Consider the following 15,998-nt stretch of genomic DNA (forward strand, 5'->3'; position numbering starts at 1 on the left):
AAGCTGACAAGGCTTATGATAATGCTTCTACTCCTGACCAGGGAATCACTTAGTTAAGATTAAAATCGGCGTTTTTCATACAGCAAGAGGAAAGTTTAAGGTTCCATAATATCGCATGGAATTTCTACCACGTGGTGTTTTTGCGTCCCAACAGGTGTACAACTGGCAGTACACGAGTTAACTCGTAAACCCATCGAAATACAAACATTTGTTTCCTAATTGACGCGTGTTCTCAATGGAATATCTTCAGCGCACCTGAAAAAATACGATGTTTCCCTTCCTGTCGTACTTATGCTGTCAAAAAAGCTGGCAGTCACGCGAAATTCTGCTGGAGAACGATAATTAAGGGCGTTCCTTTGGGTGTAAATAAAATGACCGCATTTTTCCGCGCGTGGGTTGACAAACACAAGACATCGCAAACAGGTACAAAATAGCCTGGTTGTTATTTCGGACTCAAGCCAGGGGATTTGTTATGTTTGCTTTCGCTTAAAGAATGTCTTTCTTTTTTCGATAGGCCCTAAAGCCGTTTACACTGCAAATGTAAACTTAGACTTTCGGTTAGCAGGTCACTCAGAAAGTTGCCGCGAACGCCATTCGAGAAAGGAACCGCTGATTAATAATTCGCACGTTCGACAGTTGAAAAAAAGACACAAAAACAATGCAGGAGCCGACAAGGCACACGTTGAAAAAAAGAAATGGCGCAGGAGGAGATTGTTCAGCAAATTCCAATCCTTTATTTTACAGTATTTACACACATAAGGTAGGCAGGCACACACAATAAAAGTTTTTTGACAAACTCGAAAATGCCTCTGTCAGAAATGGATTTCCTGCAAATCTGTTGGTGTACTCGGCGAACATCCGTTTTCGACCTTTGAAGTTGGAGGTTCCGTGACATTAAAATGAAGTACTTCTTCCATAAGCTCTTGGCAGGACTGGAGGTATTCCTGTGCGGATCAGAGAAGAAAACCGGAAAAAGTTTCAGTCTAAACTCCACGTCTGAGACTGTTTGTTCAAGAAACGCTCTTAAGTGCGAGAGAGTATTTTGTTTTCAATAGAAATATCTCTTCTGGCATCTTCTGTGGCCAGCGCCAAATATAGCTCGCGTAGCTGTGTAGCTAGGTATTTGTGAGTGAAGAAAAAAAAAATGGCAAAAATATTAATAAAAAGGCAACCGAATGAAAAAGTCACATGAATGGCACGTGAATTTGGCCTGCAGTATGATTTGAAAATATCATGAAAAGGTTTTCTTTGTTATTTGTTTGTTCCAGCAGCTCTGTCATTTTTTTGCAGTGGTACTAGCTATCTTTGGCACACCTTATCAAAACTAGGGGCTCAGCTGAAAAGGGAATTCTTTTAAAACTCTTTTACCGTCATTATTTTTTCCTCTATTTTTTCCTATTCTTACCGGTTCAATGTTGGTTAGTCCTTGAAGAAACGAAAAGAGCATTGGTCTTGTCCATACGCTTTTTTGTTCTTCTGTTGCGAGACCAGTAAACGCCGCACAAACCGAGGCTGCAGCAAGCATGGACGGCGGATACATCAAGAACTTCTCATCTGCCATACAAAAGCGTAAAAAAGGAAAAACGAATCAGTGAAATATTCAAGCTTTATCTTTCACGATACGCCACAGAAACCAAAGAGTTAATGACGCAGTTTTGTTGAAAAAGAACTTAATTAAATTCATTTAAGGGTAAAAGGGCATCCATGTCTGCAAACTTTGACGTGGGCAAGCTTGCAGACTTTTTCAAAGGATTAAATCCTTATCTTTGCATGGATAAATTTAATAATAACGTCGGTTCTTTCATTAACGTACCTGTACAGCACAAAGCGATGAAAGTTGCGGCATGCTTTCGGATCACACTGACGTTGGGAAGAGAAAGACGAGAAAAGATCTGTTCTAGAAAGTCGTATGGAGTCACAGCTGAGAGATCCCATTTAAGCTTTCCGAGTACTAGAATTTCCCAATCCTAAAAGATAGCAATAAGAACAAAAACAACAGTGAGCTTTCAAATTAAGTAAAAAGATTCGTGCGCGTGAAATCCAACATGACAGGGAGAAAACAAATACTGAAAGTGATGGTTAAAAATAATTTGAGAACAATCACGGAAAATCGCGCTCGTGACCGCAAAGCACGAGCTAGCGAATAAAAAATGAATGACCTATATATTATTATATGAGACACTTTCTTTAATCTTACCAATAATTCTTGACAAGTGATCGAGTTATCTGTATAAATACACAGTTTTTCAGCTGGCAGCGGCGACGTTTCTTTAAGCTTGCTGGCGATAAACATACACACTGCACCAAGCAATTGAAGTTGACATTTTCTTGTTGGCACAACCGACAAAAAACGGTCTAAATAGTTCACGGCCAAGGGAAATACTTCTTCCTCACACATTTGCTCCTCGCAAACCTAAAAGGACAAAATTAGGGCAATTCAGCGACACTGCATCAACTTTGAGTAAGTTGATCTATTTATAATGAAGGAAAGAGCAGGGTATTTATTTACCTCGAGCATCCATGATGTAACCATGCGCCTCATGTGAGGTTCAATCTCCTTCTGTACAATGTTGAAATATCGACAACTGGGGATGTATTTATCCTCGCAGGTAAGTAGATTTCGAAGAACGCGTTCGTCTTGAAGCAGGACCGGATCCTGATACGCATAGCGAACCCTTGGTCCCTCACAACACAGAAGCTCCATGCTGGATCAAGCAGTGTTCCACGACGGAAGTTAGGTTCGCGCAGTAGAGGAATTGTCAACGCTGAAATGGACAGCGCCGGGGCTGTGAGGCAAAGCCAGTTTGAGCACACAGGCCTTGAACACAGCAGCAGACACTTCGTGATAGTGAAGGAATGCTGCTGCTTCTTGGCTAGCGCGTGTGGCCTCTGCGAGACTGACCCCCGGCGCAACTGGCTCAGATTATCAGCCTGTGATGATACTGAGCTAGGTGCAGAAAGAGCCGTACTTCAGGATTTTGCAAATTTTATACCCTAGTGACAACCTGTCATTTCGCATATGCAGATCAACGTCGCTACGTTGCTGGGTAGATTTTGTGATTCGCTAAGCAACGTGCATTTTGATAGCTTCCTGCCTTTCAAATGAGGACCAATCAGTAACGAGCGGCAATGCCTTTTTTAACCGCAAAACCCTTCACTGGACCGGAAACGATCGGACACAACATCAAACCGACCGTGTAATCAAGATTTTCATCAAGATCTTTGGCCCTAGCGCAAATATGATGCAGGCATTCGTTCCAGACTTCATATGATAGTCCAAGCGACTCTCATTTTTCCGCAAAAGACCCTTTTTCTAATAATGAATCATCACTGGGCGGAGTTTATCGACAGTGTGTTGAATTCCAAGCGTTCCGTCACACAAAGCCAGCAGTCCGTAACGGTAAAATGAGTGTTGACACCTAAGAAGTTTTGTCGATTGAATTTCAATGCAAGCCTTTATTGACAGGTTCCTGGCCAGTATTTATGCCCAAATATTTACTTCCCATTTCCAATCTGCCAGCTGAGTTTTCCAAGGACAGCAAAATTAGACCAAAAATTCGTAATTATATCTTGCGCAAGGTTATAGGTTTTCAGCCAAGGTAAACTGTATGTAAAGTTCCACGGTTGATTGGTAATCTTTTGTTTTAATTCCCTTAATAAATAGAGTTATATATGTCCAAATCCAACGTAAAAACCGAAATCAAAAAAGCCAAAAGACGAAGCAAATGCTCAAGATTTATTGGATTGGATTGCATCGGGGCATATACGTTCTTTATACTTTACCTTGGTGCTCAAAGGCTGGAAGATGATTAACATTCTTGTAAAATAGAAGCTTGAAATGAGAGAGTTTTTCACTTTCTCATTTTCTTGGAAATGATGATGCAATCACGAATCAAGCTCTATGAAAAAACAGAACGAATATTGGAAAATTCTGGTCCCTCAATTCAAATCAACAGAAGCTGTTTAAATTATATAAGGACAACTACCCGCATGGCGTTTTTTTGTATGAAAGTGCAAATTGGTATTGATTTTTCGGTCACCTCGGGTCATGAAACAATACCGTACACGATACAACAATCCAGCAAAAAACAATATGAATGATTGATAAACTCTTCAAACTATAGTGCAAAGCCAAAATGCCTGTGGATATTGTTTCGTCGTTGAGTAATTCCATACATCCGGAGTAAAGATCCTTTTTGCTTTTTGCTGACGGTATCGCACTGGTTAATGGACTTGCAACTCAAAAAAAAAAAAAAAAAACGAAAGAAATTTCGCGAAATTCCCAATCATCCACTTGAGTGAATGATTGGTTTGGGCGGCTGACATAGTGCAAATTACGTCAAGATTGTCTCTGGAAAGCAAAATCATGTCTTGTTAAAAATATACCTTTGAGTTCTTACGCATTTACCACGCAGGTGAAGCATAATTAAGGGCCTTACTATTTAAAACATTTTGCGTGTTCAGTTCTTAATAACACCGCGAGTGTTCGCACTGACTTGCACACGGAGCGTTGACCGTGCTGATAAGTTTAAGTAAGCATGGCGATTAGCTGTTGCAATGTCTTTAAACGCGCGTTTTAAACATGTTTAGTTCGTGAAGAAATTAGCCTGCGTAGCAGAAGTCGAAAATAAGCGTATTCCACCATCGGTACAAACCATCGGTCAAGAGGGACTGAGGGAGCCGGAAAGAGAAAGATAAATCTTTCTCGAGGTTTGTTCCTTTTTCACAGGCGTGTTAAGTTTCTGAATGATCCTTTTTCCGTAACAAGAAAGAAATGTTGACATAACAGTTATTTTTTGCGCCAAAAGATGATATTAATCAGTACTCATGAGCGGCTGTGAATTTCGTTTTTGTGTGGTATATGCCAATGACCTTTCACCCTCCAGCAGCTGTTTCTAGCTGGGCATATTTCTTTAAACTGCTTGTTCTTTCTTTTATGGTATCCATTTGTAGGGGCTCTACCTTTTGCAGTACCTTGGAAAAGCCATGCTTTATTCGGATTTTCATGCGAGTCACTGTGCTTTGTATCGTGTATGGGCGAGTGATCAGCCATTACTCAAGAAGGGTCATTTCTTTTATGTAATGCCAGGATAAAAATAGCGCGGTATTGCATCAAATGCATTCAGTTTTTCCTGTTATATAACTAAAGAGTACAGAAGGATCGGAATGTGGACAAGCAAAGGCAAAAAGCAACAGCGACATGGCAAGCAAACTCATAGCTCAGTGCTAAGTCATTGAGTCTCGATTGAATCAGTCGTGGCTCGAATGTCCATGCATTCCACTTCAGTGATTAAGGGTCGAAAAGGGAAACACGAAGTTCACGGAAAATTGAGGTGATTCTTGAATATCGATACTAATTCAGTGCTAATGGTTCTACGTGGGAAACCTATCACTCAAGCTGAGAAAACAATTCTGTCGTGTATATCGTTCCCTTTGAGAACCCGTTCCCTTTCGATATCATGTACAGCCAATGATATGACAACGTCACTGTTTGTTTTCCTCTAAGTGGGACACAGCGGTTAACATACCAGGGTGCATGTGTTTTTCCTCAGCTCTTCTCCGCATACCGGCTTAATCCGCGCGGGAAAGTTGAGCACCAAAACAAACTGGTACCTGTCTGTTTTGAAACAACCACTGTTTTTCATCCAAAAAAGACTTGGCAAATACGGAAGAGTTTTTCTTGGCACCTGTAGCGTTTAGCGAGGCCTGGAACGCGTTAGATAATCCTTATCATGGAGTACCAGTCTAAAAAGAGGAGGGCTCTGTCTCAATCAAATCTCCATCACCTTTTAAAAAAATCTAATAATTACTGATCGAGTCTATATATTAACCCCATTGCGGGTTTAAGATACGTCCGGATTGTTGGTATACTGTATCGATTGCTTATTTTTAACCCTTCTCTCTAAGCCGGATGAGACAATCAACGAGAAAGCTCCCAATAGAATAAACACACTGGCTACCCGATATTGCAGATTTTATCACAAATCCCTTTTGATTTCGACTTTGGATTTTGGCAACGCGTGCGGCCCTTCACTTTCGCGGTGCAAACACTTTCATTTCAGTTTTCAATCTCCAGTTTACCTTGGGGAAAGAGATTGCTGTCTGTGTCGGATTTGGATGTTTTTCGACACACAAATGTGTGCTCGTTGTAGTTTATGTTCATTCATCAGGCACAAAGGAACGACTTAACACAAACAACGTAACTAAATCGTCAACGGAAAATACACCTCAGTTGATCATAGAGCCGAAATAAATGGCTAGTATTGCGGATTGGCCTTAATTTCTCCGTCACTCCGTCTGAAGCACAGAGAATCCCTGGTACAACAACAGAACGGAGATTCTATATCAGTTAACGGTTTGCACGGCAAGGGTGTTCTCCGCCCTCCCCCTCTATCGGAACCCGGCATCCGGATGAGACTCGGGAGAGAGGGTACATAAATTATTGCTCGCGACAGTAAAACAACGACAAAGAGACTCGATAGAAAAATGATATACCAGTCAAGCTTGTGCTGCTGTCCAGGGCTAGCATTCAGTTCAGTAATTAAGGTAAACCACGATACTAGTTTGAGTAAACACTCCTTTTGATTGTTTTGAGTCTCATCTGTACACGGCTTTGTTTTTGGTGTTTTCCGGCCGCCTTTTTTGTCCCCTGCTCATCCCGATCCGGTCTTAGGGGAACCCCGGATGAAGACCCGCGTCAGTCGCTTTGGAGATTTTATCGTATGATAGAAGTTTTTATACACGTTTCCGCAGATTTTCATGTTTGTTGTTCTTTATGCCAGACTTTTCAATTAGGCTTTAGCCTTGCTGAGAACGATAGAAACATACTGATAAATCCAAAGCCCACGAAGGAATTAATAAAAATTGATTGGTTCTAATTATAGTATTACAGTCAATGTCTGCAACCGCATTAGCCCCTTGTATAAGGACACTGTGGTTCCCCTAGACTGCTAGCAGTCCGGCCGCCTTTTCTCTTAAGATCCGTCGAGTTCGCAGACGGAGTGAGGACGTTTCAGCGACGTTTGACACTGAAAACGCTTTTAGCCAGTCCCCAGGCGTTTTAGAATCATCAGCACGTTTCTCGGTGAACCGGGCGAATTCTGTCAAGTATTAGTATTTGCTTTGAAAAGTGATTACAGAAAGCTGTAATACTTTTAATATTTCGACGATAGTTTCACAGTCGTTCCTGTCTAGCCTATAACTCCTGCTAGAATAATGCAGTATAGAGGCCGGCTGCCTTACGATCAATTTATAGCCCCTGCTTCTGGAAATTTTCACTAAGCTACAATGCAATAACGAGATTGCTCTCAGGTGCTATATCAGATTAAAACTTCATGGCAGACAAATCTTTAAAGAAAACATATTGCGATTATGTTGAATTAGGCCAACAGATTTAGGCTGTCACAAAACTATTTGTCCTTTTGTCTTGCCTGATTAATTTTATTCTCTCATATTCCACTGTCTTTAAATCGAGGTCGTCTTTTAATGAATCTTCTTTCATTGTTGTTTTATTTTTATCTTTTTTTGCAGAAAGAAGAGCTAATGGAATCAATATCTTGGAGCCGTTGAAGTGGATTCTTTCTATTTATATTGAACTGAGAATTCACGGTCATGAAGTTGATGAACCGCCGTCGAAAACCGCCGGGTGAAGGTCAGAGTTTACTATGGAAAATACCGAAGAACTGAGTGGAGTTTAATTCAGGCGTTATATAATCATACGAGTGACTTAATAATAGGACAAGACTGCCTCACTAGATTTTTTTGCCTAAGCTAAGAAAACAGTGAAGAACTGAAATGCAGTACAAGAAATCGCTAAAATTGCATCGAATCAAAAAAATTTAACCACTCAGGAAGAAAGAGCACACCATTTGAATTAAGTAGGAAGAACTGTTATATATTGAGAACTTCTGCGAATAAATATCTTCTTGAATCTATTATCGGGATTTCAATAAAAATCTTTTATGTCTACGGCCATTTACTGAAAAGTAACTCTCGACCCCATATTGAGCTTGGGCTGCCTGTGGTGCAACTGTCCTATGACATCGCTCGTGCTGCAGTGTGCGTGTCCCATGACACTGCGCAAGACTGTCCCACGACGTGACAGCGCTCGCCACAGCGTGTGCAATCAAGTGTGGGTTGCCAGAAGCCAACCGCAGAGATTGAAGGATTTTTCTTGTAGTCATGACCAGCAAAATAAAATTTAAGAGAGGATGAGAAAGTTTGGAGGTATTGCCATAAGTTCAAGTGGCATTATATATCGTGTGTGGGCTATAGATTTCCGAGAAAAGAGTTCCAGAATGTAATTTGACATAGTTTAGACCAGGTCATGACGTTCCATGTGATTATCCACCCACACTTAAAATGTTTTACCTTCTTTAATTGTCTGGAATGATTATTCAAATGCTTAATTTTGTGCGGGTTGAAATATTTAATATGCCTTCGATGTTTCATTTAAAATTTGCTCTTAGAAAAATCGTCTGTCAAGTAAGTCCTTCCGAATTTTGGCTATGTATTTCAAGACCATGAGTACACGATATATTGAAGTGATTAAAATAAATATTGTTATTTTCAAGTGTTCCATGTTGCTGAATGAGTTCTTTCCATATCTCCAAGGTTTGGTTTAAGTAGTAACATTCTTTAGGAGACATCATTAATAAGCCTTTTTCTCTTGATAAAGCCCCTGACCTAATTTCCTTGACAAACATCTTAGCAGCGACAGGTTTCCATTTGAATTTTTTGGGTATTCACCTACAGCAAGGACAAGTCCCCGGCAAATTTCATAGTCGATGGGTGAGTTTCAGTATATATGTTGTAGTTAATTTTTTTATCTCTGGTATAATTTTTCTTTTTCTTTTGTTTCAACTTCATGAGCATACATTCCATACCCCAAAACAAAAGAAAAACAAAAATTACCTGAGATAAAAAATTAACTACAATATATACCTATCACTTCTCGTAAATAAGCAGTTTATCCCCCTCTGTTGCAATTAATTGCACGAACTTTTATTGAACAAACTCACCAGAGTCAGGAATGGCAAATCATGCAAACTTACAAACTTGAAGCAAAGCTTAGTGCAGTTAGAATAGTTTGTTGATTTAACCAACAAACAAAAAAAACAGTCCCAAACTTCAAAAGTTGGCAACAATTTCGAAAAATGTTTCTCATTTGACCGCAGTCGACCTTGACCAAACCTTAAACTACGTGGGGTGTACGTGGGGAAGAAAAAAAAAAGGCCAAAAAAAGGCTCTTAAGGCGGCACCTCAAAGCGTTTGTCGTTAAGTACAAAGCATATGAAGAAGTTTGTATCATGTCTTAGATAGCTTGTTAAGGGTACTTTAAGGCGATTTAGTAACCATGTATCCACAAACGTGTTTCAAAATGTAACCGCAATAAAAATAAAGGAAGTTAGAAACCTGGCCCCAGTTTTTCGAAAGGTGGATAGCACTATCCACTGGATAGCGCAATTGGTTTTCGTAATGCTTATCATATCCCGTGGATAGCGCTATACAGCTTTTGAACAACCGCGGCCAGAACAACACGTACAAGCCAAAACCCGCACGTTTAACCGCCGAAATTCTAGCAAAACCCCCTTACACCCCACCGGAATGGGGTTGCTTTCAGATACCACCCAAACAGGAATTTTGTCGCACACTAGCCTGGGGCGGATCCAGGATTTTTTTTAGGAGGGGGTGCACTCGTCTCTTGCTCTACTTCAACACCGATAAACCACATAGTTTTTTTTTTTGGAAGAATACCAGTAGTATTAGAAAACCGCAGGTCATCTCAGGGGGGGGTGCGCACCCTCTGCACCCTTCCCCTAGATCCGCCCCTGCTAGCTAAGGTATGGTTTTTCAACCCGAGACGAAATCTAAGGAAATCTATGCCATGTAAAATTTTCAAGCACAGCAGAAGTTTCAGTAATTTTTACTTTGTCATCGTTTCATTTTTAGCCTTTTAGACCGTTATATTTGGGCCACAGCTATTGTGTAGAGAAGTGACATATCACGTAGCTAATTGCAATTAGTTTTTAGTATCTTATATATTATTTTATCTTGGTTAGAGACGACCTCCCTGAAAACCACGTGATGTGACGAGAGCTTTATCTATAACGATTATTACTTATCATAATAATAATAATGATAATAATAATAATAATATTTCACATGAACTTTGGATTTGACACTTTCGTCAAAGTAAGGTTACATTTATAACGGTTATTTGTCAAAGCTTCGATGTATTTTTAACATTCATAATCCCCAAAACAAGTCAGCGAGCCGTGAAGTCTTGCATGCAAGGACCTGAACGACCACTTGGACAAACAGCCCAACAGCGACGAGAAGCTAGATCTTAGTGTTCAGGCCTCAGTTGTTCAAACGTTGGATACATTCTATGTAGCACTATCCACCGGATAAGTAGTGGGGAAACCGATTACGCTATCCACTGGATGGCGTTATCCAGCTTCTGAACAACTGGAGCCTGGATCAGAAATATAGAAAAAAACTAAAGGCATGGTTGAGAGCAGTCGGACGTCGGATAAGTAATTGATTTGCCCATTAACCCTCATCAGGGGCTTCGCTTCTAATAAACAAGAGGCTATTTGCTGAAATGTTTGAGTGCTAAGTATTTTTAAAAAGGACCTCAATTTCTTGTTATTCACTTCAGTAAAGTAAACACATTTAAGACTGTTTATTTATTCGAATTCCATCACGTACAGATCTCCGTACAGTAAAAAATGCTCGCTCTTTATCCACGTCGCCTCACCTTGTCAGTAATAACCGTTCATTGTACAAAACTAATTTGTTATTCTTTGTTCGCTTAAGAACAAATAATTACATATATTGTGGGATGAAAAGCTGAAGCCGTTTTGCACCTCAAAAGAACCGCCAACTGGACAATTTAAACGGTACGGGGATCAGATTTAATGCGGAGCGCCTGTCCGCAAAAAATTGCCCCAAGGAACGCCGAATAAATGGTCAATGACACTGAAGTTTAGGGATAAGGTTTAGGAAAGTTAGGGTCATATTATACGGGGCCAGACTCATTCGCCTATTGGCAGCCTTTCGGCCGGTCCTCCGTCAAAATACTCCTGCCGAAACTCAAGAGTCAGCGCTGCTTTTTTCTTATCCTGTCAGTTTCAGGGGCACCCAACGTCAGTTTTTCGGAAAATATCTGTTCGGAAGAATGTTTGAGATCTAGAATTTTCGGAACATTAGTCGTAAAACCCCCTCGCTTGCTTGCCTACCTCTCCTAGGATTTTCGAACATCTAAAACATGGTATATAATTGCCCACTTTTAACGGATTTTACCCTAAAAAGGTCACCTAGCATTTTCGAAAGCCCCTTTTCTGGCTTAAATTTTCGAAAAATTATCCCTATAATTTTCGGATCACCAGACTTTCAGCTAGGAAATCCGAACAGATAAAAACTTTTTAGGGGATAAAGATATTCCTATATCTACCGTTTGAATACTAAAAGACTTTAAACAATGCTATGTTTAAGTGGTTTAGAACTATAGTCTCGTTGGATGCCCCTGCAGTTTTCCAGGTCAAAATTGCCACGGAACGAGGATGATGACTACTGTAACTAACTGAGCTTAGCTAACTGAGCTTTTCAGGCAAACAATGCCAGCATACAAAAGTGAAATTTGCTTATTACAATCCAGCAGCTGTTTAACTGAAAAACCAAGCCACACAGACGCTAAAAACGTTAATGACCCTTACGAGTATTCTTTCAATTATTCTTAAGAGTTTAAATTAAACAACGAAGAGTAAAAAAAGTATGGCAAAATATGGGTACAGCTATTTCTAAATTACAAATACAATAGCGGGCAGATGGACTACAAATGTAATAGCGAACCCAATTTAGAAGACTGTCTTTGTTTGAAGAGCTATTTTAAGCCTAACCATTCAATATTCAAAGGGCTTCATTCAGTGAATAACAATAATACAAAGGAACCCACCCTATGGACTAATCTGCAGGATATTTCACTGGTCCACTGAGTCATACCTCTGGTGGCTTGCTTGTTCTAGGCGAGTAGGCGTTCAGATAGATTAGAGTTACGCGAAATGGAGAGCGGGGGGAAAACGCAGAAGGAAAAAGGAGAAAGAGAAGAGCTCCATTAACCTTTCTCACTACCCCCACCCCGTCGCTTTCTTTTCCTGCCCAGTATTCTTTACGCCGTCTCTAGCCTGTCTTCTCTATTCGTTCTTCTCTTTTTCTTTCCTCTCTCGAACACCTCGCGTTTTCTAATTCGTTAGCCTGAGTATCAGGCGTTTCTGGGGAAAAGGGGAAAGATGGAAGCGAAAAAGGGAGAGAGCTAAAATCTAAAATCTCCTCTCCCCTAGCCCCTTAGGAAGGCCTGATACTCGGGTTACTAATTCGTGCGCCCTATTTACCCTCGCCAAGGGGTGCCAGCCACGAAGTTAGCACCAGGCCAGGTTATATTTATCCAAATTGACTTACTTATGTCGCGCGCTGATAGACTGGTATCAGTTATCGCCTTCTGAAAAGGTACGTTCTCATCCACACAAGGGAATGTGGAAAAGTTGTTTACGAAAAATGGTCTTCTTTGGTGAGCATTTTAGAAACTATGGGAGTCGGCGGTCCACTGACCGTTTTTAGCTGATACACGTTGTATGGTTGAACGGAAGGCAATTCTGAAAGCAAATCAGTGAAAGAATATCTCTTTCCAAACAAAAAATATAGAAGCGGAAGATCGAGTCTACTGCGTCAGACTCGTACATCTTTGACAAATGACAACAGCTTCAGAATATAAACAAAACTGCGGAAATCAAATTTAGAAAGACAATTACATTTTTTTTACAACTTTTGAATACTTGACGTTTTAATAGTCTGAAGTATTTTTAAATGACTTTTTTTACAAAATACGTCATAGGCGAGCCAGAGGCGTAGCTACCTATACGCAAGTACGCACGTGCGTACTGCGGATAAAATGTCGAAAACAAATAGAAAACAAAGACAAACAATACAAAATAGAAAAACAAAGCAGAGGAACGGAAGGCAAATAAGGAATAGCTGAAAAACGGTGCATTTACCGATGTATTAAACACCCCTTTAACTTTTCTCAAATAATTTTTTTCAAGCAAAATGGCGTGCTTTCTCCCCGCCGACCTTCCCACACCATTGTCATGGTACTATACTAACAACCAGAGACCGAAATTAATTTTAATGAAAATGCAACCACGTGATAACAATTTGTGAGACGGGTTAAAGTTGAGTTGGAAAATTGTGCTTGTGTCTAGTGGTAATTTTATGGCGGCTTTGCACGTATCATCCTCGGAGACCCAGGGGCAGATAGTGGGGACGAGGGAAAGTCTAAACGGGCGGAAAAATATTCTTTACTTTTCTTCGTTCCATATATATTTTTTCGCCCGTTTAGACTTTCCCTCGCTCCCTTTATCTGCCCCTGGGTCTCCGAGGATGTACACGTATCAGAAAATCCGATCTGCCGCACAGAGGGTACAGAAACGTTGCATCCCCACCCCCCTCCCCTAACCACTCGTCGCAATTAAGCGGCCAGGTGCCTAAGCGTGACACGTTGAGTGATCAAGAAGGCGAGAAAATATATTTGCGTTTCTCTTTTGCGGAGATGGAAAATATTCTGGTCTTTGGCTACTCCAGATTGCTCCCCTGTCAGACTGAAATTTTCTACTGCTTATTGTCTAATTTACGAAGGAACAAAGATTTTTTTCGGTAACCTGGATGCGTCAAGTTTCGCTGAAAGCATGTTCCTGAGTAACCTTTGGAACAAGCGACGACCTCTTGTGGCTTTTGGCTGGGTGTTCTTCGCGATTGTTTTAATTTCAGTTTTATATTTAGTAAGATCTAGTTTTAAGCATCCGAAGACGGAACAGGTTATCAGAATTTTGTCTTTTGGCGATTCGTTGACCGCGGGTAGCACTGGAATACGAAGAAAACGGCATCCATATTCGATAACACTACAACAACACTTAGATTCTCATCATCACACACTGCTTGGAAGGAACATATTACCAATCTTCGAAGTTCACAACGCTGGGATTCCGGGTGAAAGGGTGGTAGATCAAATGTTTCCACGGTTAGAAAAAATCTTACAAGATGCAAGAACAAAATATACCTGGGTGATAATTCTTGGGGGGACAAACGACTTGTCAAAGTACAGAAATAGTTCTTCGATGGGAGACTTCAAATCTATTTTCTACGCTTTAGTAAACCTTCACAACATGACTCATAGTTATGGAGCCAGAACAGTTGCGATCACCATTCCCGATAGAGAATGCATGGGTTCGGGAAGGTGTTATTATCTAAGCAGAACACAATCAAAAGTGAACGACCTTCTCCGAGATTTCGCCGCTCAAAACACAAACAAAGTAGTGCTTGTCGACTTGGCAAACGAGATCCTACTTCCGCGAGATGTAAGACTTTGGGGTGATTATGTGCATTTTAATGAGGATGGCTACCAAAAGATGGCACATGCTATTTATAGTTCAATGAAAGAACATATCTAAGTGAGACTTTTCTTGAAGAAAACCGGAAGTACCAAACCCGGAACTAATTCAAAACTGATTTTGACTCTGACAATCTTTCGGTTGTAATATCTCAGAACGACCAGAATTGTACCTTTTACACAATAAGCTATCTGAGAATATCTGCCTGTGAGTTTCCGATTAGGGCTCGTCAATAGTTTTTGCCGTGTGCCTGGTGCTGTTTTTTTTTTTCTCTTAGCCAGTTATGATAAATAATGCATTGGCCTGCAGTGAGAATAGTTGTTCTGGCCAAAATGTATAAACATTGTTGTGGCCTGCATTCAATAGTAATTTATTACAAGCAAATAGGTTGAGGCTTGTGTAACCATTTTAGAAAGTATATATATAAAAAATATTTTTAAAAAAACCTGTAGTGAGAAGCCCAGTCCATTCTCTCTTGCCCAGCCCCATGAAAGTGAACGGAGTGTTCATTGGGAAATTAAGAAAACACCTAGATTAGGTACCTACAGAACCCCAGTGAAAAGTAGTGGCTAGAATTCACTTTAATAGGCCCTTTGCAGCTAGCGGTTCACGTGGTACAAAACTGCCATGCTCTAAAGTAAAAGTCGAATGGGTAGCTGCCAATGGCCTCCTCCCATAAAGGGTTCAAAAACATCAGTTGAGTAACAAAAAATTCCCATCATTTTAGAGCACAGTGGAACCCTGCTCTATGGACACTCACTTAATACGGACCCTCGTATTAAGCAGACAGTTTTGTTTGTCCTAATGAAAAGCTCATACATTTTCTCTAAACACCGGTTAATTAGGATAATGGATACCGGTACTTTTCTGCGTCCCGAGACACAAACTGTCATACATTGTCAACCCCATGTTACAGGCACTGGTTACCTCTGCACTGTCTGTCTTAATTTTCCTATCACAATCACATGTCATTAAGCAGACAGTTTCATTTGCCCTGATGAAAAGCTCATATATTTTTTCTCAACACCGGTTAATTAGGACAATGGACACTTTTCTGAGTCCTGAGACACAAACTGTCATATATTGTCAACCCCACTTTATGGACACTGGTAACCTGTACACTTTTTTGTCTATTTTCCTTGTAACAATCATGTGCTAATTCAAAACATTGAACATTGGTTGTTACGATTTTATTGCTTATAAAACAGTAGCAAAATGGCATGAAATGAATGTTTGATTGTGACAAGCCCTTCTTTCTTCCAATATTTGCACCTTTCAGGAACTGCTTGGTATTGCAGCCCTTTAATAATTTTTACTGCCTCCTACTGAACAAGGTTTAATTTCCTTTGCTTTTTGCAGCAATCATTCCTCCTACCCTTCTTCTTTTTTGTCTTCTTTAGCCTATAGTAATAAAACACATGTCCGTGACCTTTTTTTCTGACTGTCCGCTTAATATGGACACCAGGTAATATGGACACCATGGCACGTCCCTTTGTGAGAACGAGATAAAGATGAGTGTTTTTGACCGACTGTCAGAAGGGTGAAAAGAAA

At 40.3% G+C, this 15,998-nt stretch overlaps 2 protein-coding genes and 1 long non-coding RNA gene across 3 annotated transcripts; 2 read left to right on the top strand and 1 right to left on the bottom strand.

Moving 5' to 3' along the window:
* Nucleotides 1-711: 711 nt before the first annotated feature.
* On the bottom strand, nucleotides 712-2,969 carry LOC140935751 (G1/S-specific cyclin-D2-like). The gene is made up of 5 exons (XM_073385317.1): nucleotides 2,510-2,969; nucleotides 2,198-2,413; nucleotides 1,814-1,967; nucleotides 1,406-1,554; nucleotides 712-944 (listed from the first exon to the last, which is right to left on the bottom strand). Exons 1-5 carry the CDS (start codon nucleotides 2,702-2,704, stop codon nucleotides 813-815), a joined length of 846 nt encoding a protein of 281 aa, XP_073241418.1. The 5' UTR covers nucleotides 2,705-2,969; the 3' UTR covers nucleotides 712-812.
* A 1,944-nt stretch (nucleotides 2,970-4,913) lies between these two features.
* On the top strand, nucleotides 4,914-8,575 carry LOC140935752 (uncharacterized). The gene is made up of 2 exons (XR_012165250.1): nucleotides 4,914-5,333; nucleotides 7,531-8,575. It is a non-coding gene; the product is annotated as an uncharacterized lncRNA (long non-coding RNA).
* Nucleotides 8,576-13,575: 5,000 nt separating this feature from the next.
* Nucleotides 13,576-14,829, top strand: LOC140934850 (uncharacterized). The gene has a single exon (XM_073384413.1). The coding sequence runs from the start codon at nucleotides 13,746-13,748 to the stop codon at nucleotides 14,505-14,507; it is 762 nt and encodes a 253-aa protein (XP_073240514.1). The 5' UTR covers nucleotides 13,576-13,745; the 3' UTR covers nucleotides 14,508-14,829.
* The last annotated feature ends 1,169 nt before the right edge of the window (nucleotides 14,830-15,998 follow it).

Source organism: Porites lutea, chromosome 4, assembly GCF_958299795.1.
Source record: "Porites lutea chromosome 4, jaPorLute2.1, whole genome shotgun sequence".
NCBI classification, from domain to species: Eukaryota; Metazoa; Cnidaria; class Anthozoa; order Scleractinia; family Poritidae; genus Porites; species Porites lutea.